General features: G+C 52.9%; 1 protein-coding gene across 1 annotated transcript in view; it reads right to left on the reverse strand.

Moving 5' to 3' along the window:
• COL17A1 (collagen type XVII alpha 1 chain) overlaps positions 1-24,613 on the reverse strand; it is a 44,003-nt gene that overhangs the window by 15,581 nt on the left and 3,809 nt on the right. Inside the window, exons 4-30 of the mRNA XM_024734954.1 lie at positions 23,927-24,061; positions 21,730-21,777; positions 20,805-20,840; positions 19,733-19,780; positions 18,195-18,338; positions 16,807-16,965; positions 16,136-16,207; positions 14,696-14,767; positions 13,807-13,875; positions 12,566-12,727; positions 12,111-12,191; positions 10,927-10,971; positions 9,704-9,916; positions 8,900-9,121; positions 8,507-8,536; positions 8,102-8,128; positions 6,694-6,720; positions 6,529-6,591; positions 5,676-5,780; positions 4,870-4,932; positions 3,960-3,995; positions 3,281-3,334; positions 2,875-2,910; positions 2,308-2,343; positions 1,598-1,660; positions 371-406; positions 31-102 (exon numbers count right to left, since the gene is read on the reverse strand). Of these exons, the coding sequence (XP_024590722.1) occupies positions 31-102; positions 371-406; positions 1,598-1,660; positions 2,308-2,343; positions 2,875-2,910; positions 3,281-3,334; positions 3,960-3,995; positions 4,870-4,932; positions 5,676-5,780; positions 6,529-6,591; positions 6,694-6,720; positions 8,102-8,128; positions 8,507-8,536; positions 8,900-9,121; positions 9,704-9,916; positions 10,927-10,971; positions 12,111-12,191; positions 12,566-12,727; positions 13,807-13,875; positions 14,696-14,767; positions 16,136-16,207; positions 16,807-16,965; positions 18,195-18,338; positions 19,733-19,780; positions 20,805-20,840; positions 21,730-21,777; positions 23,927-24,061 (2,154 nt within the window). The remainder of the gene's footprint in view (positions 1-30; positions 103-370; positions 407-1,597; positions 1,661-2,307; positions 2,344-2,874; positions 2,911-3,280; positions 3,335-3,959; positions 3,996-4,869; positions 4,933-5,675; positions 5,781-6,528; positions 6,592-6,693; positions 6,721-8,101; positions 8,129-8,506; positions 8,537-8,899; positions 9,122-9,703; positions 9,917-10,926; positions 10,972-12,110; positions 12,192-12,565; positions 12,728-13,806; positions 13,876-14,695; positions 14,768-16,135; positions 16,208-16,806; positions 16,966-18,194; positions 18,339-19,732; positions 19,781-20,804; positions 20,841-21,729; positions 21,778-23,926; positions 24,062-24,613) is intronic.

A 24,613-nucleotide genomic window follows, 5' to 3' on the forward strand; every position in this document is an offset into this window, starting at 1 on the left:
ATGGCCAGCTCCCGCTTCCCACTCTGTTACCTGGCTTTCCTGGGTCTCCAGAAGGTCCTGGTAAGCCCCGGATTCCGGGCATCCCTGGAAGACCTTGTTCCCCTAGAGAAAGCATGACCAACGTGGAAACGTTTGCCTTTTAGGCAAGCTGACCAGCCAACGCATCGGAGCCAATGGTCTCTTGGGGTTTTACTGAGTAACTTGCTGGCAGGTGGAAGGGAGGAGGGGGATGAGACCGGGACCTTGCACACCTCCCTGTGATGTATGCCCTCTGGCCTTGTGATGGGGGGGCTGGGGGCTGAGCACTGGGACGTGGGCAGGGGGGGCAGTGGCGGGCCGGGGGAGTGAGGAGAGCAGCTGAGTGACCAACCTCTTGGGCCTTGGTGTCCGTCGGGGCCAGCTTGTCCTAGGAAAGCAGATGCAAGTTCATCAGTGACTCTGGGAGCTACTCTGGGACTCCCTCCCTCCACTGCATTATAGCCTCACAAGCTGTCTCCTAGGTGGGGCACCCATGCATCCCCTCCTGCAGCCATCAGACGTGGAAGAAGCCCTGTCGTTGTCACACCTGCAGGGTGAAGCTTTCCTGCCCTCTCCTCCTAAACCAGTAATGCCTCTTCTCCTGCTGAGAACTGTTCCACGGCCCCCACTGCATCTCCCGCACCGATGGCACAGAACTCACACACACCAGATGCTCAGTACACGTCGGCCTCATTTGGCCCAGGTCCTGGAGGTCAAGATTCTCCAAGATCTTGTCTCCTCTGCTGTAGGCATCACCCTAACCTCCATCCACAGTGATGTCCTTCCGGGGCCAGCTCTTCCCACCTGCTTTTTCCCACCTCTTTGTCTTTCCTCACTCATGTCTCTGCGTGGCATTTTCTAAATTGATGTGATTAAAATCTTCTTTACTTTTTAGAACCATCTGAAAAGGCATCTCCTTCATCCTTCTGGTTGGAAGAAACTTCTCTCTCTACTGTTTCCGCATAGCACCCTGTACCTTTCATGGCCCTTGTCATCTCACACAAGCTTTATCTCCCCTCGAGGGAGGTAAAGCATCTTACTCGCCCAGCACAGCATCCTGCACGCCATCAGCGCTTCCTAGCACTTTGTTAATGAATGAGATCATGAATGCACCACATCTCCTTTGGTGGGGCTTAGACCCTTCTGGGATGTGGTGTCAAATGCCTGGCCCCGTGTGGGGTCTTCCTTGTCCTGGCTGACAGGTCCCTCAGTAAGGGTCAGCCAAAGGGCTGAACCCTGGAGTATCAGGGCTGTGCCTGGAATTCTGTGGGTTCCAAAGAACCTCAGCCCTTGTTTCTCCTCCCCAAGGGCCTGAGGGTCTTAGAGGCAGGAACCGGGGCAGATGGACCATATCCTGCCAAGCCCCTCCAGAGCAGTAAGAAACTGTTAGAGACGGCAGCAGCTCTCTGAGCCCCAAGAGGGATGCCCAGATCCAGGAACAGCCTGTAAATGGAGCCTCTACCAGGGGTGGGTAGATTAGAGAATGGGAGATGCAGCTCTAGGAGAATCTCAACTCTAGGGCCATGATGATGACGGTGGCGGGGCAGACCCATGGTGTCTGCTGCTGTGAGACACTCACCCATTGCTCCTTTAGGCCCGGGCTCGCCCACAGCACCAGGTAAACCTTTCAAGCCGGGCTCGCCTGCAAAGGAAATGGACTAGGTGTTTGGAGGAGCTTGACAGTGGTAGAACACTCTACCCTCCTGGCCACCCCCAAGCCTGCCACCTCCCCAACCAGAGGAGCTTGGTGTGCCAACCAGAGGCTGGAGACACAGCGTCAGCTTTGATTCTAAAGTCAGGCCTCCCACCCCCGGCAGTAGGCACGGACTGGCCCAGAGGCCACGCCTGGTCTGAAGAGGCCTGTGTATGAGTCTTATTTCCTTGGCAACAGAAAGCTGGCCCTTGTAGCCAAAGCACTAGTACTGTCAAATTCCTTTTTAATCACGCAAGTTGGCAGGAGGTAAGTGGATACAAGTAGGGCAAACTTTCTGCCACTTAGGGAAGAGCTTAATTTTCCCAACTCAACTCTTCAAAAGAATCAGAGATAATCACAAGCTCCCTTTTCTGCCCCAAACATTTACTGTCTGGACCATACATGTTGATGCTGGCTTATACTCCATTCAGTGCTTTATTTTATCTTGTCCTGCTTTTTTCTAGATTGCAAGTCCCCTGAAGGTTTTAGACAGAGATTCTGTCTCCTACTTCTGTATTTTTCCCCCCATCTCCAGTACCCAATGTATTTACAAAAAGTCTTTAGTGGATCACAGTAGATTCCTGTGTGGGACTGACCTGTGAGGCCTCGGGGTCCTTTCTCACCCTGGTCACCTAAAATAAAAATGGGGCAGGGGTGAGGGGGTGTGGAGGAAACAAGCGTCAGTCAGAAGCAAGGAAAAGAATCTCACCCAGTAAGAGGGACCCCGGGCTGCAGAACGGTTCCCACTGCACCTGTAAGCTGCTGTCAGCTGAGTGTTGGCAAGAACTCAGCATTAACACAGCCCAAAAGGCACACTAGATAGATCTCTGCTGGGTCAGGGCCCACCCACAAACTGACCCAGGCCCTGCTGTCACACCAGTGGGTGCTGTGGGCAAGAGGGGGACCACACTAGAGGGGAGAAGCCTCAGTGTTGCATCGATGCCACCCCGAGGGCCACCCCGAGCATTGTGACGCTGGTACTGTTTCTCCTCTTTGTGCCTCAGTTTCCCTGAGAGGTTCGACTAGAATCTCAGATCCCTCCCAGCCCCAGGGTCCAGGAGCCAAGTCATATGGGTTTTTGGACACCAGGACAGGGGTCACATCTGGGTTCCCAGGAGTCGGCAGGCTGTGGTGTTGTCTGGGCAGCAGCAGGAGAAGCATACCTTTGGGTCCTGGTGGTCCCATAGGTCCTTTGTCACCTGAAAAGGAAATGGACACCTTAGTGTGAAAAGCCTTGGTAGGGACGACCAACAAGGGGCAGAGTCTGTGTCTGAAGACAGGCTCCTCCACAGTCCTGACTGCCCCTTCCCCTCATGCACCTGTTGGCCTGCACAGGCTGTTGGCATGTCCACCAGACCCTGTCCCCCCAGACCTCCTCCTTTTTTTTTGGCTGTACCACACAGCATGCGGGATCTTAGTTCTCTGACCAGGGTTTGACCCGTGCCCCCTGCGTTGGAAGCATGGAGTCTTAACCACTGGACAGCCAGGGAAGTCCCCCAGACCTCCTTCTTAAGTGAGTGGCATCTACAAGGTGATGTCCCCTCCCTCTAACCCCTTCCCCCAGCTTACCTTTGATGCCAGGGAGTCCCACTTCACCTCGGAGCCCTTGGCGACCTACAGAGCCTGCACACAGAGGAAACCACATGGGTGGATGAGTGTCCCCAGCTTTGGAAGGGATGGACATGCACACGACACACAACACGTACACACATCTATCTGGCACACAAATGTACACACACACATAGGCACACACACTCCCTGGAGTAAAAGTCAAGGGCTGCTGTTCACAGACTTCTCCCCATGTCCCTGCTACATCATCCTGGTGCAGGTTCCTTGTCCCTGAGATTACCAGGCCCGGGGATGAGGACCCCTCATGGGACCCTGGCAGAGACGTTGGCCGGCATCACAGAGTGGGCTGCAGCTCGAGACTCCCAGGACAGCGGGACAAGCTCTGGCCCACAGGGGACCAGGTGAGGCAGGCGCTTTGCTCAGATCAAGGCAGGCTGGGAGCTGCCTGCTGCTGAAGCTGCTGGAGGGCCTCGTGCCCCAAGTCGGGTCAGAACAGATCTCAGGGGACCCATCGGTACCAGCCTCAGCCGCAGGGGACACACGTGCAGATGTGAGTTTTGTGTCTCTTAGAGGCTCTCTTTATAATTGCTTCTTTTGCTTTAAAAATGTTTGTTTCTCCATTTAACATCCTCTCTTTACCCCAGAAATAGCATCTATTTATGAGAAGAAGGCTACTAACCTGGGGGACCCTGTGGGCCAGGAAGACCGCTGGAACCTGAGGAGGACAACACGACAACGATGATCAGATGGGTCGGGTACAGGCCAGGGAGACTGACCCCATGGTGAGTGGCAGGTGGAAGGGGTGGGGCACGCACCCCCAGGTGAGGGCTGCGTGTGCACACCAGGACCCCAGAGCCAGTGGGTCCAGGAGTGATCCCAGTGCAAAGTCCTCCTTAGGCAGGAAACTGTAGCTGCTGGGATCAAGAGACCCTTTGCTCCTTCCCGGTCAAACATTTGAGCTGGGGTAGGGGCAGGGGCAGGGCGGAGAGTGGACCAGATGGGCATCACGCTGTGAGAAGGCCCCATTTGCCTGGCTTGTCCAGACATATTGCTCTCAAACGTTTGCATCTCGGCCCTAGCCAGCAAGGAAATTGTCTGACTTCTGATTTCTAGGTCCATCCCCCCACTTAGGGGCCACATAACAGGGCCATCAAAGAGAGATGGAGGGTTTTCCTGGTGGCGCAGTGGTTGAGACTCCGCCTGCCGATGCAGGGGACACGGGTTCGTGCCCCGGTCCGGGAGGATCCCACATGCCACGGAGTGGCTGGGCCTGTGAGCCATGGCCGCTGAGCCTGCGCGTCCAGAGCCTGTGCTCCGCAACGGGAGAGGCCACAGCAGTGAGAGGCCCACATACCGGAAAAAATAAAAAAAGAGAGATGGAAACATGACTCCCAAATCCACCACAAAGCCAAAAATACAGCTCCGATCCTGATGCCCAGGGATTTCTTTGTGGGGGGACCTCTGTGGGCCCGTCGACCCCACACAGGCCTGGGACCGTGGGTTAGGACCATCTGGGATCCCAGCGCCTGGATCTCTGAGATCCATCCTGGTTGTGGCAAACTTGGGTACCGTCTGGGTACCTGACTTACCTTTGGGACCCACAGAACCTGGGACACCAGGTGGGCCTTGAATGCCCGGTTGACCAGCATCCCCTGGGGAGAAATAAGCACTTTGAGAGAGTACCCCAGTTTGGTTGCCCACCCAGCCCAGTGGTGTCATTTGCAGGGTGGAGGGAACACTTCCCACCCTGCCAGTGGTCTCTGATCCACTGGGGCCCCCATGAGGCCAAGAATCAGCAAAACACCTTCAGTTTCTACCTCCAGAGTCTATATTCCATGAAGTCTGGCACTCAGTAGGTGCTCAATAAGTATTTGTTGCCTGGTAGAGCAATATTTTTAAGAGAGAGTGAATCTTTTGGCCTTGAGAGGATTTCTGGTGTCTGTGCTTCATTTCCCCTGATGAACGCAGGCTCACGGTTAAGTATCTAATGCAACATCTTCCCAGCTCCCTCCAGGGCTGGGCTTGTGTCTGAAGCTTTCCCCGCCTCCTTCCAGTCATGAGAGGCTCCAGGGCAGGCACGCCACTCTGCCTTCCTTCAGGCCCTGCCCTGAGCTCTCCACCTCAGCCCTGACTCGTCCCCACCCCCTCCCGGGAAAATCATTTCTCCCTGTGACCATGTTCTGTGGACTCAGACTGCAGGGGTCTTAGCCCCAGGCTTGAATGCACAGCACAGCCCACGCCCCCTCATTAGACCACAGTCTCTTCAGGGCCCAGCACAGCCCCTGGCTCAAGGCAGGTGCTCCACTAATGCTAGTAAAAGACAGAGGGAGGGAGAATGATGTAAGAAGGAAGTGTGGACGCAGCTAACCCTCCTGGTGAAGGAATCACCTCTTACCTCTGTCTCCTTTCTCTCCAAACCCAGGAGGCCCTGGTTCACCGCGAGGCCCCATGGGGCCTTCTCGCCCTCTCTGGCCCATGGGTCCCTCCATGCCAGGCTCTCCTAAAGACAGGAATGTCCATCTCAGTTAGGGCTGCGAAGGATGCCCCAGGCAGCACCTCGCTGGCGGGACACCTGCCTGGAGCGTCCACACCCAACTCCCTACCTCTCTCTCTCTCCTGTAGCCCAGACTCAAAGCAGAAGTCAGAGAGTTTGAAAAGGCAAGTGGATCGTGTCCCATTTCTGCCCCAACCTGCAAATGGCTTCTCTACTCACTGGGAGTAAAAGCTGAACCCTTGCAAGGCCTCCAAGGTCCCTCCCTGCCGACTCTCTGCCTTCTTAGTGGGCTCCAGCACCCGCCCCCATTCCTCCTGTTCCCCCCCAAGCTCCTGGACCCACGGGCACACACTATTGCCCCAGGGCGTGTAGCTGCTCCCTCTGCCTAGAGGGTTCCCCCAGATGTCCTCAGGCCTGGCTCTCGCCCCACTTTCACTTCTTTGCTCAAATGGCACCTTCTCAGCAAGGCCTTCCCTGCCGGTCCTATTTTCAATTACCCCTCAGCCCTCCCAAGGCTCCACTGGGCTCTGTGTTCCCATTTCACGAGCCACTTCCTCCCTCTGTGTACTTCACTTATTTATCATGTCTATTGTTTATCTCCACCCAAAAGTAGGCAAGGGTTTTGTTTTGTTCACCACACCTCCCCAGCACCTAAAACAGGGTCTGGCACACAGCAGGCACTTAACGAACATTTACTGAATGAATGAGTGAATGAGGGAATGAGGGAATAAGTGAACAGAAAAGCGGTTCTCACCCACGCTGCCTTTTTGTCCCTTTGGTCCCTCCGGACCTTGGTGGCCCAAGGGCCCAGGGATACCTGTGGACACACAAGAATAGCTCAGCCCTGCTTTCCTCCCAAACCCCAGGAGCAAGGACCGGGCAGCCTTCAACCTCAGCAGAACCATCAGAGGCTACGCACCTGGAGTTCCAGGGAACCCTCGATCTCCTGTGGGAACAGAGAGAAAAAAGTCAGCCAGAGGACTCAGGCCGGTCACCTAAGGAGCCACCAGTGCAATTCAGGTGGGATCGCCAAATTAGTTAAGGAAAAATACGGGACTCTCGGTTAAGTAAAAATACGGGACTCTCGGTTAAGTTTGAATTGCAGGAAAACATTGAATAAACTTTTACTTATAGTGACAAGTGATTTAGTGTTTATATGTAATTCACATTTGACTGGGCATCCTATATTATAGTCAGGAGGGGTGTGGGACCTGCAAGCTGGAGCCTTGAGGAAGGGGGGCTGAGGTGGTGACCCAGGGTGTGCGTGTCGGGGCAGGGAATCCTGAAGTTGAGGGCCACCAAGTGGAGGAACCCCAATTCCTGCACCGGGATCCCCTGGGAAGGAGAGAGGGGTGACCCTGTCATTCCCAATAGTGATTCTCAGAATGGTCTGTGCAGCCCTGGCCTCAGAACCACCCGGGGTTGATCCAGGCCACAGGCTCACGGCCCCACCCACACCTGCTCCTCAGAGGCTCTGGGAGTAGAGCCCAGAATCTTCCGGCAATTCCTACATACCCCAAATCTTAAGGATCCCACTCAGCTAGATCGAGGGGCACTTCTGTGGTCACTGGGATTGGAAAGATCTTCCTGCCACCCCTAGGCCTGTCCCAGTGATTGTCAGACCATTTTTCTGAGGACATGTATCAGTTTCCTACAGCGACACTGTGCTACCCAAGTTAGCAGGTGACTGTACCCCAGCTAACCAACACTGAGGGGCACCTTTTCCTGTGACTATGTCCTGTCTCCCTGCCAGACGCCCCTACTTCCCCTGAAGGCAGGTGGTGTTGGTCCTACTGAATTCCCCCCCGCCCCCCCCGCCCCCCGCAGGTGCTCCATTCCTGACTGGTGGCTTTTATTCCCAGCCTACCTGGGCTAAAACCCCTGAGAGCAGGCTTCTCACCTGGATCGGTGATCCCTGACCTGGTTCATCAGAATTAACCTGGGGGGAGGGGGTCCATCCCTAGAGCATCTGATTCCTGGCAGAGCCCAGGAATCTGTATTTCTCGACATCTCCCCAGGGGTTGTGCAGTAGCAGGTCCGCAGGCTGCCCTTTGCAGCTGGGGGAGATGCAGGCCCTGGATGCAGGCCTCCTCAGGGTCCCTGGCGTGGGAACCCCTGAGAAGGGGCCAGCGCCACCGTGCTGCCCCAGAGATGTAGCCTTGCTCTGTCATGAAGCCCCCAGGTCCCAAAAGCCCGAGGGTGTGCAGAGCTTTCTACAAGGGGACGTGGCCAGGGGAGTGGGAGGTGCGTTTTCTGACACTTGCTGATTGCTTCAAACTGTCAACCCTCACTAATATTTAAGGTAAAGTTTTCCAGGTTTTGTTTACCTTTAGGGCCTTGACTTCCCATGTCACCTAAAATCAGAAAGACATGAAAACTGTGAGATGGGGTGAGAACCCAAGGGCCATTCTCTCCTAGTATCTTAAGGCCAGCCGACAGCGTGTAAATGGCATTTCAAGGTGAGCTGGCGTGTGGTGTAGCTTCCTCGCAGTGTCCGTCTGCGTCTCTCGGGCACTTCACTCGGCCTCTCTTAGATGATGCCTTAGTTCCCTTCTCATTCTAAGATATTCTGACTGTACAGCCAATTCTCAACCCTCCCAACAGATTCTGTAAGATCTTTCCACTGCTCATCCTTCAATTTGGAAAAAAGAGAAGTTTTCTGATCCTCCCAGAAAACCCAGCTCCAAGTGCAGGAAATGAGAGCAGGGAAAGGGCTCCATCCACTGTGATACCTTTAGGGCCAGGGCTTCCTCGGAGATTTCCTACAAGAGACAGCAAAGCCTGAGTTAGCCGCACAACTTCTGCGTCACACACACATACACACACACACACACACATTTGAAGGGGATCACCGTGGTATAGTAAGAAGAAACAGAGGCTAGGACTAGCAATCTGATTCTAAAGTGTGCAGGTTGTGTGATCTTGATCATGGGCAATTCTCCCCAGGTCTGAGTTTTACTAGCTGTAAAACAGGATAGCAATACGGGTCCTCCCTCCCTCCCTCCCTCCCAGGGCTGTCAAGAGGGCTGAATGAGGGGAGCTTGAGAGTGCCCTAAATGGGTACCATTCCACATACAGGAGCCGGGACCGGGAGCCATTGGCCCTTTGCCTGGCGATGTGCTCACCGTTTTCCTGTTCTGCCATCAGCTTGCCCCTCATGAATTGCCATAGGTCTTCTTGACTGTAGCCGTCAAGCCCAGATTTGCCGACACCCTCGCCCAGCCTCGGCGCGACACCCTGCACGGAGTCCTGGCTGGTCCTCTCCATCTTCTTGCTGTAAAGCAGTACGCTGCTCCTGACCTTCTCCAGCTCGTCCACACGCGCTTTCAGGTTCCTCACCTCCTCGGCTGAAATGGACACAACGGAGGCAGTGTCAGCACAGGGGCCCCCGAGCCAGTGCCTTCCAAGCTTCCAGGGGAGCCTGAAAAGGGGGCTCTGGAGTCCGTGGCGGCTTCTTCATGCCATGGGGACATTTTGTTGGCATATTTTGGGGGAGACAGTCTGTCGTGGCTACCAGCAGGATGAGCTACTCAAATTCGGAACCGAGCCTTGGAGACGCCTGGCCATCACCTGAGACGGTCACAAAGCTGGCCCTCTCTCCCAGGGAGCTGGTGTGAGCGCCAACAGAACGTGGAAAGTAAAAAGGTTATGAAAGGCTTGGCCTGATTGTTAAGGGCAGCCAGGCGCTTAGAGCAGGACGCCACGGGGTTGGGGCCCAGGGCCAGGACCGAGGAGCTGCCTTAGAGTCCCAGCTCAGCCACGGAGCAGCCATGGGACCTTGGCCAGATGCCTCCTGGAGGCCCAGTTTTCTCATCTGCAGTAACATGGGGTCTGCACCCATGATCTCGGGACCCTTGGCCCCTGACGCTTGGGACATTCACTGATTCTCGCCCTTCGGAACAGGCAGCGGGGCTGCCGTCACCACATACCCAGAGCGATGAGGCCAAAGAGCAGCCCCAGGAGCAGCAGCCAGGTGAGGAGCAGGCCCAGCAGCCATTTCCACCAGCTGCAGCAGGAGCCGCAGGGGCACCAGGCTGGCACTGCCCCCCACGAGCCCTTGCCGCCTCCACCGGAGCCCCCGCTGCCGGCGCCCCTGCCGCTGCTACTGCCGCCCCCACGGTGGCGGTTGTAGCCGTAGAAGTCTGTGGAAGAGAGGGCAAGGGTAAGGTGAATGCAGGCAGCTCTTGCCCTCTTCCCTCCAAATTCTCCAACTTTTGGTGCCTTCCTGTGGGCCTGAGTGAATGTGAGTGGGGCTTTCAGGTTCCTGTGTGGCTCCTGGAAAAAACACAGGGCTGTGGCTGGCGAAGAGTGGAGGTCTGACAATCCTGGCCTTGAGCTGTGTGACCCAGAGAAAGTCACTTAACCTCTCTGTTTCATTTTTTAGAAAACAGAGTTCAAAGCCGACCTTTCTTCATGAGATGGATGTTGAATGAAATAAGGCATGTAGTGTAATTAGCAGATACGACCAGGCTTAAAATTCTCGGTTATGAATGTGGATCTGCTACAACCTCCTGCATTTTATTATGCCCAAAGCTGAATAATTCTCTTCTTCATGTCTCAGTTCACATGGCTCTTTCTTTGTAATCCCCACAGTGCCTAGAACTGCACTCAGCTCTTAAGGGGTGGTCAGGAAGCTTTTTATTTTTATTTATTTTTTAGTTTCAGTGAAAGTGTTTTTAGTTTTTAGTATCTAAAATGGGCTGATACCCCTTGATCTGTTTCTCTCACAAGATTATGGGAGCAAGTGAGGAAAGTGTAAAGGACTGGAGAAGTGTGCGGTCTTAGTGTCACCTTGCAGCCCGTGTGGGTGGGGGGAGGGGAGGCGTTTGTAAGACACAACAGTAGCCTTGCTGTGCTGCTCCTGCCATGTTGGCAGACTCTGCAGCTAAGGGCAGACAATGGGCACCCAGCAGGGGCAGTGTGGCCCATAAGCACATCTCCTGAGCTAAGCTCCTTCAGCAGCCCTCCTCCAGCCCCCAGCCAGCCCCTCTCCTGCCCTCCACCCCGCTCCCACTGAAGGCTTTTGGGGAAGATCTGTAGAGTTGGGTGGCTCATGCACGCCCTGGCTCCAGGCTAGGAGGCCGTTATCTATTCCATTCACCATAACCAGCCCTTTCCGCTCCAGTCACTGCACGGCCCAGGTCTTACTCACCGGCAGAGGCGGCCTTGCCCTTTGCGGACACGGTCTTCACGTCTCCTGAAATACAAACACCGAGAATACATGTTTTGACTGAGCCTTTCAACTGCAGGAGCCCAGTCCAGTCCAGCCTGTGCGTGGACTTGGGACAGGGCTTGAAGTAGATGTGCCCCCAGGGACCTTGTGGAACAGCCATGTGCATGTGCAGGAACATCTATTAACTAAGTCCTCACAGATCTCATATTTGCAACAATCACATTGTTGAAGACACGGCTTGGCAAACAAGTCACAGTGGGAAAAAGCACAGTGTCATAACCTTCTTGTGACCTTCCACCTCTAAGGTCCGAGACATTCTTTGGAGGACCGTGTTAGGAATGACCATGGCATTCAAATAATAAATGTGCCTGTGAGAAATGACTCTTGATTTCTTGGTTACAAGACTGCACACAGGTTCCTAACCTGGGGTGGAGGGAACAGAAAGGCAAAGATGGGCTTGGAGGAGAGCAGATCATGAGTCCTGGATGCTGTCTGACCACTGAGTTTGTGGGCATGTGTGGAATTTTCTGGGAAAACTGTTTATAGCTTTCACCAGATTCTGCAAAGGATCTTTTGGCTCCAAACCCCACCTCCACCCCTAAAATGTAAGGAACTGCTAACTTAGAAGACTTGGCTTCCAACCTTGAGAGGACTATAACTGATGTCATCTGCATTAAAAAAAACTGTTCTGTGACTTAACTTTTCCCTTCCTTTACTGACCTCCTTAAAATCAGTGATTTGGAGAGATACATAGGAAGCAGAGCAGTGAAGAAATGTGGTTATCCAAGACAGAATCCAGGTATTTGGGAAGAAAAAAAATAAAGCTAGCAAGTGCTTTGAAAAGACTTTTTCTATTAGCTCTGAGAATTACGGAGGACAAGTAAGGTGAGAAAAAAATACCACTGTGGACTTTAGATGTACCATGAGAACACTTTGCTTCTATAATTAGCACACGAGAATCAACAGGGGAGCTTGTTAAAATGCAACCTCCGACACAGCAGGTCTGGGCTAGGGCCCAGGATTCTGCATTTCTAACGCGCTCCCAGGTCTCACAGGTGCTGCTGGTCCAGGACCACACGCAGAGTACTGAGGTCTTGGGAGACAAATAAATGACAGATGGATTGGCCGGAGTCAAAGCGGACAGCCATCAGATTTGCTCTTACCATTAGCTTCTGACATTAGGTAGGTGTCAGTGTTGTGTGCGGCTTGCTTTTCCTGTCTCAGGGTGTCCTCTGAAAAAGAAGCTGTGCGCGCAGCCCACAGTGATGCCGGATACTGTCTCCCCGCTCCCGCCACCCCACATCCTTTCCCGCTTGTGGAGGTAGAAGTTAGCCTGGTAGGAAGAGGGCCTGCTTTCCCGGGGTTAATCCCCCCAGTCTGGGCCTGTGGTTAGGAGACTTATTATTGCCCAAAGACACTCTGGGAGCTCTTTGCTGGACTTTCCCTGACTTGTCTGCATTCAAGGCAGACCCTGGGACACCCTATTTGTCAGCCATTTTCCATTTGAATGGGATGACTGTGGTTTCATCATTCAAATGTCTCAAACCATCTTGCTAGGACATTGGTCTACGCTGTTTGTCCTTCTTCCAAAACCCAAGTCTCGTGGGCTCCCACGTACTTGCAGTGACACTGGCGGGGGAGGCGGTGAAGACCTTCCCGCTGTCCTTGGTCATGATCAGCAGCTCCATCTCCTTCTTGGCAGGTGTGTTGTCTTTCTCCAGGATCAGGAATTTACAGTCCTTGTGCAAGAGGTCATTGTTCTGGACACTTGTGGTGCCGGCTGGAGAGGAAAGAAGTGGGTGAGGAGGATGGAAAACGTGGAGGGAGAGGAAGAGGGAAGAAATGACCAGAAGAAGGAGAAGAGGAAGGGGAGGAGGGTGGAGGAAAAGAAAGGGTTAGTGGGTGTGTCGGAGGGTCATCTGCTCTTGCTCGCCGTGGTTACTAAGAAGCATCTTGGGGACCAGAGACACCCTCCCCTGCCTAGCTGGGCCTGGCCATCAGGAGGTCGGGTCAATGTCAGAAGTGCTGGGGGCTGGCCTGAGGGGCTGCCCCCCACCTGAACATTACAGGGTCTTCAGTGAATGGTCAAAAGTTGCTGTGTCAGGCAGGCCTTTCTTTAATCAACTGGGTGGGTTCATTTTTAACTGCAGGTCTCAAGTGTTTGCAGCCTGGGGGCGCTTTTCCTGACCACTCCGCCCAGCGTACACACAGGCCTGTCTCTACCACCCCATTATGTCGGCCCTTCAATTATGTGTCATTTCCTGTAACTATCTTGTATCCTTTTTCCACTTGTTATCTGCCTCCTCCACTGGAACTGTCAGCCTGGTGAGGGCAGGAATCTAGCCTCCTTGCCTATGTCTGTAATCCGGGAACTCAGAACACGGTCTCACACAAAGCAGGTGCTCAGTAAACAGCTTTTGAATGAATGAGTTGTTGAATGGAGGGAAACGCACCAGAATCAGAGCAACGGGAGAGATGGACACGTGACTCGTGGCAGCCTAAGTTGATGGATTCCACGGGAAGGAGGGAGGGTGCAGCAGATTCTGGGGGGCGCCCTGGCCCTTGTGATGGGTAACCAGTAACCAGGCCAGGGGCTTCCAACAAGGGTGGGGGCTGGGGTGTGAGTGCCTGACCCTGGGCAGGTGCGGAGCTTCCTGGCCCTCTGGGACAGGAAGGCCAAGGTAAGGTAAGGGGCATACCCACCTGCCCACTCCTGAAAACAACCAAGAGGCCCGTGGGGTGAGTCCCATTTGCAGACCTCAGACCACCAATGGGTTATGTCCCCTCCTGCCATGTGTCACTCAGAAACAGCTCTTCCTGTGTGCCAGCCTGCCCCCAGCAGCTGGGGACAGCACTCACCTGTGGAGGTGGACACCCCAGTGCTCACAACGGCAGGGCTCTGGGGCATGTTTTTCTTCACACCATACGCTGCAAGAGGGGAACCTATGGATGAGCAGAGCCAGCATAGGAGGGCAGCTCCACGCTGGGTGGAAGCAGCCTGACCCGCCCTGGCAGACAGGCAGCCTCCCCAGGCGAGAGGAAGATACTGGGTCGGCCACAAAGTTCATTCGGGTTTTCGGTAGCATCCTGGACGAACTTTTGGCCAACCCGATAATAATGAACAGAATAATAATGGATAATGGAATCAACTCTCTCCCACCTTGGGGGCAGCAGTGAGTTTAGATGAAAACGTCTATGATATAATCCCCATCCTTGGAGGACCATTCCAAAGGCCACCTCCCCCGTGAAGTCCTCCCAGACCCTCCCACATCTCCTTCCCTTCTGAATTCCTTCAGCTAACACCTGCTCTGCACAGCTTGATTCATGCTAACAGGATCCCCCAGACGTTTCATGTGTCTTAGACTTTCTACTCCAACTTAACAGGAAGCAAGTTGAGTTCAAAGGCTGAGGCTCCCACCTCTTCTGTCCCCCACCCCGCCAGGTGCACTATAAAGTCAGCCAGATGATTGACTTGCGGTGACAGTGGGCTGTCAAGGACAGCAGTGAGACATGGGGATATACAGGAGCCCCCCCCAGCACAGGCTCCCACTCATGTCTGTGCCAGCACGATTCAGCTTGGCATCTCCGGGTCGAGGTGTGGAGGGTTGTTTCTTTGGTGGGAAAGGTCGATTGATTTTTAGGGACATTTTTGCCCCTCTAATTCCCTTGTTGAAAAGGGCTATTGTGAGTTATAGCCGCAAAGAGGCGTTATTTCCCATCCCCTAGGCTCCAAACCCCAGTTACGGACCTGTGGAGGTGGTGGCCATGCCATGGGACAGGGCGGGTGAACTGGGGGCCAGATTGTTCTGCATGCCAAACACTGTGAGAGGAATTGAGGACAGGTGAGTGCAGGTACATAGATGAGGTTCCCCCAGGTTAAGGCAGCCAGTCCCAGGAGCTCCCCAAACCATTTTCACAAGTAATGCCTTTGTATATGACAGAGATCCCGGACATTCTCAGTTCCCACACTCTCACTGACGTGGCAATGTTTTTAATACCCCACCTCCCTACCCCAGGCAAAAGTTACTAAGCTCCATTTATTGAGTAGTTATGTTCATACAACTTAATAGCAGTAGTTCGCATAGGGTCTGTTGCTGTATGCCTCAAAAATTTTAAATATCCCAGGGGTTCCCTTCCCTGCAGGACCCTTGGGTGCCGTGGTGTACAGTGTGGGAACTGTGGATACAGACACAGTGGAGGCTAAGAAGCACTGACTGGGCAGGACCCTAGTTTTCCTCCTTTCTTTTCTTGGTTCAAACACACAAAACTCCCCTCGCCCCCATTACGATTTCAAAGGCTGGTTATTTGTTTGTTTTTAACAATGTGCAGAAGCTCATTCCTCCCCAGGTAACAGCTTCTCTTATTCCATCCTGTCTAGAGTTTGGGGCACAAGATCATGGATCCAGCATGATCAAGGATCAAGATCAAGGATCCCCTTTGCCTGCCCTCCTCAGTCAGGACTTTGCAAAGTATTGATTGAATAGCAAAGGCAGGAGGAACAAAGCATGAAGCTGGTGTCTTCTGGGCTTGTGGGACTCTAGTCAATTGGAGGTGTTAAAATCAGAAGCCAAGAATACCAGCCAAGGAAATAAGGGAGGCCCACATCACCGTATTTATTAGTCATGATCTCACAGAGAGGAGGCAGATTGCTTTAACAAAAGTTGTGGGCGGATCACTTATTCACGTATAGGCTATTACGATGTATGTGGAACTAGAGTGCACACATCCTTCTTTAAAATGATCCTATGTTTGCCTTGGACGTTAAGCAGTAACATTATTGAGCCCCCAAGGAACTGCGATATTTATAAAAAGATGTGAAGTTAAGCTCTTTCTAAATTAACAATGCTTTCCACCTGAAAATGTCCTGAGCTCTGCCTCACTTGGCCCCTTTATTTCCATCTCTCCACCTCTCCCATTAAGTAAGGAGACCAGAGCAGAATTAAGCACGGAAGTGTGGTCTCCGGCGCCCTCCCCCTTAGCCCTTTCCCTCTGGGACTGAGCCCAGTCTCTTATGGAGGGGAGGCTCTGTGCCTTCTAACGCAGCTCCTTGGCTGCTGGTTCCACGTTGCCATGGGCGTGGAGGAAGTCCTCATGCTCTCGGTCAGGAAGAACATCCTCCCTACAAACCATTCCATTGTCCTCACTAGGCAAGAGCATCCCTGTTTGTTTCAAGCTGGCAAGCACCGACCTGAGGAGCTGGTGCTGATTCCAGGCTGCAGAGCTGGGGAGCTGGAGGCCATGTTGTTGGGAACTCCAAAGACTGTGGGGGAAGAAGAAGGCTGGTGAGAGGACGTCCACACAGAACAGGGGCAAAGAAGCACAGGAAGAAAGGCCAGCACTGCATTGTGTTACATTTCTGTTTTTAGGAAAAACCTGGGCTCTTGCTTTGCAGCACGGAACCAACCATTAGTGTGTGGTGTGCCTTGGGTCATAACAGCCAATGGGCGGTCACAGGTCGGTGGGGTTTGAGTGGACATCAGTTCCAGCTAAGCCCCTCTTGTTAGTGACCATTTTACAGAGAAGGCACTTTAAGCCCAGAGAAGTTAAATGACCTCTTAAGGTCACACAGTTAATCCACATGGAGTGAAACCAGGTTCCTTACATTTGTTTTCATGTTCTTTCCCATTACATTTTTTTTTGGATACACTGTACCATGTAGTCCTTTCCATAGGGGACCCACCAGAGGAAATGCCATAGAAGTTGAATTGAAGTTCCAGTGGAAAAATCTTGGGATGCTTAGCCACAGAAAGCCCCTCTAAGAAGCCTTGGGGATGGCAAATGCTGGAGGGGTCATTCAGCTCCATCATAAGGCGTGGAGGGCTTAGGACTGGGAGGGGGTGTGCACTGCAAGCCACGTACCTGATCCTGCAGAATAGGCATTGGTGTTGAGGAGGGATGAGCTCTGGGCTGTGATGTTGTTGTGATAGGTGCCCATGGAGGACCCTGCCGGCAGTGTGGAGGACCACATGTGGGAGGGAAGGTTGGCATCCAGGATGGTTGTGTCATAGGTGCCGAACACTGGAAACAGACATGCCCGACCACACCCCAGTGAGAGACAAACCCTCTCTGTACTGGGGGGATCCAGTGGGCTTGGTTTGCCAGGACTTTCCTGGTTTTAGCCTTGAAGATCCCATGCCCTGGCAACCCCCTCAGTCTGAGGTGAACTGGGACAGTTGATCATATCACTTCTGTTGGAAATCTCAGAGCTGGTGAAAACCTGACCTCTTGGGTTAGAAATTCTTGTTGACTCTTGGTGAAATCTGAGGTAGGTAAATTTTGTTCTGCGGTCCACCCATTTCTCCTGCTAAGCCCCCTTTGCCACCTCCTGGTGCATTGTCCCCACCAACGGTCTCTCTCTCCCTCTGTTGCTGACTCCACCTTCAAAGATGCCATGGACCCGAGACTCCCTTACAGGAGAATTCCAGGCAGACAGCAGCACAGGTAGGGAAGCCCTCCGTCCCAAGGCCACGCCGCATGGGTGGCAGCCTTCTCCGGTTGAACCCTCCTTAAACATTCCCATGTGCCAACCAGACCCAAGGGGCACTCTGCCCCCAAGAGGGGCTATGGGTACTTCTTCAAGTCTGAAGTCAATTCTGCCTATTTCTCATCTGAGAGGGAGTTAGCCACTCAGGTCACAAAGTACCCTGAGGTTTTGGTTTTATATTGAACAACACAAGATCACTATCTCAAGATGGTTTTTCTTCAGTAGTGAATGAGAGGAAAGCTTCACCTCATAGCAGAACTGGCTTCTTTCCTCATCTCCCCCCAGAGACCTTGCCCTTGGTAGGCACGTGATATACGAATGCTGAGCTACATTCATCCTGCTTGACTCCCCCCAGAGGCCCTCACATCCACCCGGGCAGTGGCCGTGTCCATCCTGCTCACTGTCTTTCCTCAGTGTCCGGTGCTTGGCATATAATAAATGTTCATTGGATGAATGAGTGAATGATAGAAAACACTGCAACTTTCCCCAGTAGTCTTCATTCAGGGAACCTGGCCAACACATTCCCAGGACATGTCAAGAATCTCCTGGGAGAGAATCTCTAGGCTCTAGAGCCGGACTATAGCCAGCACATAGAATGGTTGACCAGACGGGGGTGAGAAGGATGCAGCCCACATTCTCACGCTGCAGGAAGAGCAATGCTCAGGGTTTTGTGAAGTCTCTGCCACGGCCTGAAAGCCCTGCGCGGACACATCTGCCACCTTGTTCCCTTCCTTCCACAGCAGATCGGGGCTGTGGGGCTTACCTGACTGGGAGCTCGCTGTCACCAGTTTGGTCTCCACGGTGCCTTTCTTGGGGATGGGGAGTGTGTTAGAGGAATTCCGGGTGGGGCTCACGCTTGCTGATCGGCTTCCCTTGAGCAAACGCTTGACGTCATCCAATTCCGTCCCTGTAAAGGAATCCTCCACTTTTCCATCAGGCCCAGGATCCCTTCCTGAGTCCAAGTGCAGTGGGAGGAACATTCGCGGCACTCTGAATACTAGGGAGGATGAAGCATCCACCTCACCCGCCGGGACATTTTTCGCTAGCCTTATAATTTTTGCCTTTTGTCAATTTATAGCACCGATTAATTATAGCCTTATAATTTTTGCCTTTTGTCAATTTATAGCACCGATTAATATTAGTGGCTGCATAAATAGAGTGCCTCTACAAGGCGGTCAAAGTTCTCAGTACATATTTCCTAATTAGACCTCATCAGACAGCACAGGGAAGATTCTGTGGCTGGAAGACACTGTCATCCTGGAACATTTACACCCAGGACAGTTGGAGCACCAGACCCCTTGAAACAAATGCTTCAACAGTGGTCTCATCCCGGGTACAGGATGCCTCAGGTGTTGGGTCCCTGACCTTGTATGCTCTGTAGTGTCAAAAGGAATTTGTGGCCCATAACTCTTAAATATTACACTGCTCTCCTGTGGGTTAATTGCAAGACCCTCTGGCTGATACAATCTGTAGCGAGGTGGTTCAGTGGAGTGAGCACCCCGTGCCTCCTGAGGTGGCCAACAGAGGGGAGGGAGGCGTCCGCACAGGACATCTTCAGACAACATTGCTGGAGGACTGCCCAGGCAGCCCCTCTCCCGAGAGCTCCATCCTTTGTGCTCAGGCACCCCGAGCCTGGAAGGACTCAGGTGAGACAGCATCAGGCCTGGAGTCCAGCCCAGGCCCTGAGCTCTTTGGGCAAGTCCCAGGCTCTGATTGCTGAGCCACTCGACCCAGATCTTTCTCCTCCTAGTCTTTGTACTTGGCTCTCACCCATTTGGGCTCATTTCAAAACGGCAAACAACAGGAGTCCAACACAGTCAACAGACAGAGACCGGGAAATCCTTGACATTCGAGATAAAGTTCAAACTCTTACACTCTGCTTCTGAGCCTTCTCTAAGCTTCACCAGCCCCACTGCGTCCCCTCCTGCTCTTTTTCCTTCAGCTGCACCGAACCTCCCTCCCGTGTCTCTGCCCTCTCATCTGGCTGAGTCTAGCTGACCCACCCTTCAGTCTCCCTTCAAGCGACTGACTAGCCCGGGGAGACTCCTGTGGCCCCCACTCCCTCAGCTCCCAGAGCTGTCACGGTTGGTAGGTTTATTGTCTCCCCTTAGTCTGTGAACTGTGAAGCATCAGGGACCATGACTGACTCACAGCTCCTCACTCCCTGCACCCAGCCCGGAGTCCCCATCACAGAAGGCCTTAGACATGTCACTTATGGTGGAGTGACACGCGCACACACGCGCACACACGCACAGCAGTAGCCCTGGATTCCTGGGTCCTTCCCAAGACCTGAGCACTCACATCGGGTAGATGGGGATGCACTCTGCAGTCGAACTCGGATCTCGCTCTCTGTACAGGGGAGAGATGGAGACGCTGTGAGTGAGGGAGCCTGGCTCGCAGTGCCTGACACTGAGCTCTGAGCGGCAGATTATTTTTGGGCTGCTCTGCAATCTGTGTCCTGGGAACAGAAAAGCTAGGTGTGCCCAGGAAGAGTGCTTAGAAAGAGGCGTCTTCTCTCCACCCCCTAGCTTGCCCACAGCTAACCTCCCAGGTGCCTGGAGCAGAAACGCCAGGCTGAGCCCCGAGACTCCGTCACGATCGGCAATGACCAGCCCCTCTCACAGGGCCCACTCCGCAATAGCAAGACAATTCTAAAGCCTGTAGTGTTTCCTTAGCCATTCTGGCCTCTTTAGGGCAGAAAGTGGGTGATTTCACATTATTAGCTTCAGGTGGAGTATGGGCCTCTATCGGACTATCAGCCTGAAGTTGTAGGCGGTCGGTGTGTGTCTAACTTTCCAGTTTCCAATACAACCAGGCCCCTGGGAAGTTTAGACTGGTCATTGAGAACTCCCAGGGCCTGTGAAGAATTCTGCCTTCCATATAGCCCTCACACGCTCCTTGCCACCCTCACCGGATATATCAAGGCCAGCTTTCTCCAGGACACATTCCCTCCTAGGGCCTTATCTACAGGCAGTTGTGGAGAGTGCAAAACTCTCAGGGAGCCCTTTGTCCCCTGGAACGATGAAAAAGAAGGGCTTGTGCTCACTTTTTGCCGCACAAAGGCAATTATAGCACATCTTGTTAAAGTCACCCAGGAGACCGGGTGCGAAACCAGATGTGACGCCAGCACCTTCAGACAATCCACAGCAGTGCGAACCACTCCGTGTACTTGCTAGGTCGCTGTCAAAATCTGCCCTTCCCACCCTCATGGAGCCAGCGGAAGATGCCCAGACGCTACAGGCTCCTTGAGGGTGGAAGTCGTGACTTATTCATTCTTTACACCTCACATTTCCTGGCTCACAGCTGGACACACGTTAGCAGCTCAGAAAATACTGGTTGAATGAACTGAACTGAATCCAGCAACAGAGCTCACCTCGTGTTTGGCTCCGTCCTCTGGTTGAAGAAGACGCTGAGAAACAGAGGAAAGTAATATTAGGCACATATAAGAGGTGGCATGCTAAATATTTGTGACATGGAGGAAGACCTATTTGGGTGGGAGGTGGAGGTTGTTTTCATAGTGCATCTATATCCAGATAGAAGCCTTAATGTACGGTGGATGCTTAGTAAATCATGCCCACATAGCCAAAGGGCAGAGAAAGTTTTGTAAGCCTCGGTGCATTTAGGGTGTTAAGTTAGCCAATGAATGTGAAGTTGGCTCACACTTAAGTGTTAACTAAGGAAATTGTTTGGGCGCGTGATCCACTCGGACTGGCTGACCCCACCGATCAACTGTATCGAAAGCCTGCCAGGTCTTTCCCTTTCCAGGTCTTCTGTAGAGACTGCCTTCGTTTTCCCACTGTATGCAAATAAATGCATGAAATTATAATCACTGTAAAATCAATGATCGTATCATAAATTCATGCACAGTGAGAACCCAAGAACGTGGACTAAAGATTTAAGGTCATGTGAAGAAGATACAGCCTAGGGTTTCATTTGGTTAAAATGTGTCCCTTTGAGACTGCTTTGGAGGAGGTGCTGGGATGTTTGACATCTGCGCATTCTAAGCCCTGCTCCCCTTGGCAGGGAGGTCTCGTCCTGTGGAAGGAAAAATCCTATGACTGTTGCCTGGCCTGAGGGCTTATCTGTCCAAGCCTGAGCCTTGTATGGATAACTTGCCATTTCACGAGCAAACGAACGTGGCTGACAGTCCCCTTAAGATGCTTCAGGATAAAGAGCAGGGAAGAGGGGTCAACAGAGGTCAGACTCCTCGAGAAGAATCCGCTCAACTCATGACGCTCCCCCTCCATCCCCGCCAGGCACGTTTGACCATTTCTACAGAAGATAGGGATAGGACATACCAAACTCCTTCCGAGGGTACTCAGGGGAAGAGTTGCCGCTGGAGCTCCCTGGAGAGAGGAGAAAACACTTAGTACAAATGGCCCCTTAGGCCCAAATGGCTTCCCAGAGAGTGGGTCCCTTCTGAAGCTCTGCAGCCTGGGTGTTCAGCACCCAGGATTCGCCCAGTGGATGTGCTTGCGGCACTCGCTTCTGGTCACTGATCTACTGTGGTGGGGCAAGGTTTGAGCAAAGGAGAGCAGGAAGTTTTCGTTTCCTTTTTGTTTTCACGTCCTCCACTGCATTGGCCCTATGCAGTGCTGACACCAGCGAACCGGCTCTGATCAAATGAACGTGCTGTCAGCACCAGGGGTTCTCTGACTCCATGCAGCTCGTCCCGGATGTGGGCCTTGTGAAATGAAGAGACAAGCCCACGTGCCGGCAGAGCAGCAGGAAGCACTGTGGTGACCCCATCCACCTGGCCGAGATTCGGGGCTCTCCTTAGCCCTAGCAGCCGTGGGTCAAAATCCTTTACTGGGGTACCCATCCTTAATCCTGCTTCTCCATCATTGGTACCCATATCCATTCACTCTTAGACCCATTTGCCGCCTGGCTTGTCTATTTTCCACTAAAACTGTTTCTTCAGATCATCAGGAACTCCAGTAACCTCAGGAGCAGGACCCAGATGTCTTCCTCTCGCCTTCTCCTTTTCGGTCATGAGCTTCCTCCCTCCCTCTCTCTCTCTCTATCTCTCTGACTTCAGTGGTGTCACCATTGACTCCTCCTCCTTTCTGTGATCTGGCTCTTCTTTCTCCATCTTCCCCCAACTTTATCTTTCTATGCTCCCTTCTGCTTTTTTTTTGCATTACGTGGGCCTTTCACTGTCGTGGCCTCTCCCGTTGCGGAGCACAGGCTCCGGACGCGCAGGCTCCGCGGCATGTGGGATCTTCCCAGACCGGGGCACGAACCCGTGTCCCCTGCATCGGCAGGCGGACTCTCAACCACTGCGTAACCAGGGAAGCCCCCCTTCTGCTTTTAAACTCTTTCCCTGGCCAACTCCTTCAGTTTTCCAACCTCTACTAACAACTCCTTGTGAAAAACCCCAAACCGGATGTCTTGCCTTGACTTCTCCCCTTAGTTCGAGTCCTGTGTGTCCCACTGCCTGCGTGGTACCCCCACCAGAAAGCTGTGCCAGCAGCTCTACTTTAGGACAAAATAACTGAACTCATCCACTGGGAGGCCTCCCCCTGGCTTCCCTGCTTCAGTCGTTGGCACCACAATGAACCCAACCACCTGTGTCTGAAATCTCAGTGGAAACACTGACTCCTTTTTCTCCCTTCCCCCCAAAATTGAATAATTAACAAGCCTGTCAATTCCAGCTCTGCAACACCTTTCACTCCAGGTCCTCCTGTCGGCTCCCATTGCTACCACCGCAGTCCTGGCCAAGGTTCCCCTCCCCAGACTACTGATCACCTCCTAACTTGTCACCGTGTTCAGCCTCTTCCCGCCCTATTTGTCCTGAGCATGGCAACCAGAGTTCTAGTCCTGGACCACAGACATTATGGACGCTTTTGCTCGGAAATCTCTGTGGCTCCTCGTTGTGTGCAGAATAAAGCCCAAACATCTCGGCCTAGCACCGAATCTGAGTCTTTCCATCTCTCTTCACACAAGTACCACTGCTGCTCGTACCTGAGCCCTGGACTCCCGTCTTCGCTGTGCTGCTGTTCCTGCAGCCTGGAACAGGCCAGGTCTCCATCGGGTAAAGGTCTTACACATCATGAAGGCCCAGCTCAGATGCCACCTCCCACATAGACTCTTCCCTGAAGACCCAACTGGAAATGATAATCCCCTTCTACTTTACATTATAGTTTATCTGTCATCTTAACTTGTCTGTTAGATTCTAGGCCCTTTGAAGACAAGATCCAGGTCTGATTCATTTAAGCATCCATCAAGGCATTCTGCACGGCATTAAACGCCTGGTAGATATCTGATAAAATACCAGCTAAAAAAGTGACTAAATGGATAAATGAATAAATGAGGGGTCGATAAATCAACAAAATCCCCAAGAAACCTGAGTCCATAAAAGAACCGAAACAAGAGTGGAAAGAAAGGTGGGAAGGCCCAGGTGAAGACAGGTGGCTGAGGCTTCAGTCTTCAAAGGATGAGAGAAGTCACTGAGGGAAGAGAGTGGCTCTCTCTCAAAGTCTGTGGGACCGGTACCTTCGTATGTTCCATGGCGGGTGACGTGAGTTTTTCTCTCAAAGGTCGAGCCTGGTGAGTTGGGCAGAGTGGAGGCCAACTCACCAGGGGCCCTCCTGTAACTGGAGGTAGAGGCATTGCCTCGTGTGCTCCCACCTACAAGAGGGGAAAAAGCACAGACCCTCAGAGCACTTCACAGATTGACATACAGTTCCACTAAATGCACACAGACTGCTCCTAATAAAGGAGGGCCCTATGGAGGGGCCAGAGGACTTCAGGAGAGCACGTCTGAAAGGATCCACCCCTCAGCATTCCCGCGGCTGCTCAGAAATGGGAGATGAAATTATTGCTACTGGAAGGTAGGGAGGTCCTTTATGTCTGTGGCCAAAGTGCATGGAAATGGAGAAGCGGGATGTTTCTTGAGGACCTGGCCTGCAATCGTAGAGCACTGCTGGGTGGACTAGAATACAACCCCACGTGGAAGTATTCCTCGAGAGGTAAGGGCAGGCGCTGCACTTGGTCAGCCCAGCTGTTTGCCTGTCTTGGGTCTTTTCTTTAGTGTCATTCCAAGATTTTAAAAATGGCTTCAGCGGTAGTGTGTGTGTGTGTGTGTGTGTGTGTGTGTGTGTGTGTGTGTGTGTTTTCCCTGCTTTGTTTTGTTTCAGTTTGAAAGCTACCATGAAAGAATGCTTCTTTGGGAACAACTAG

The sequence above is a fragment of the Neophocaena asiaeorientalis genome, unplaced genomic scaffold (genome assembly GCF_003031525.2).
Source record: "Neophocaena asiaeorientalis asiaeorientalis breed wild unplaced genomic scaffold, Neophocaena_asiaeorientalis_V1.1 scaffold240, whole genome shotgun sequence".
In the NCBI taxonomy this organism is placed as follows: domain Eukaryota; kingdom Metazoa; phylum Chordata; class Mammalia; order Artiodactyla; family Phocoenidae; genus Neophocaena; species Neophocaena asiaeorientalis.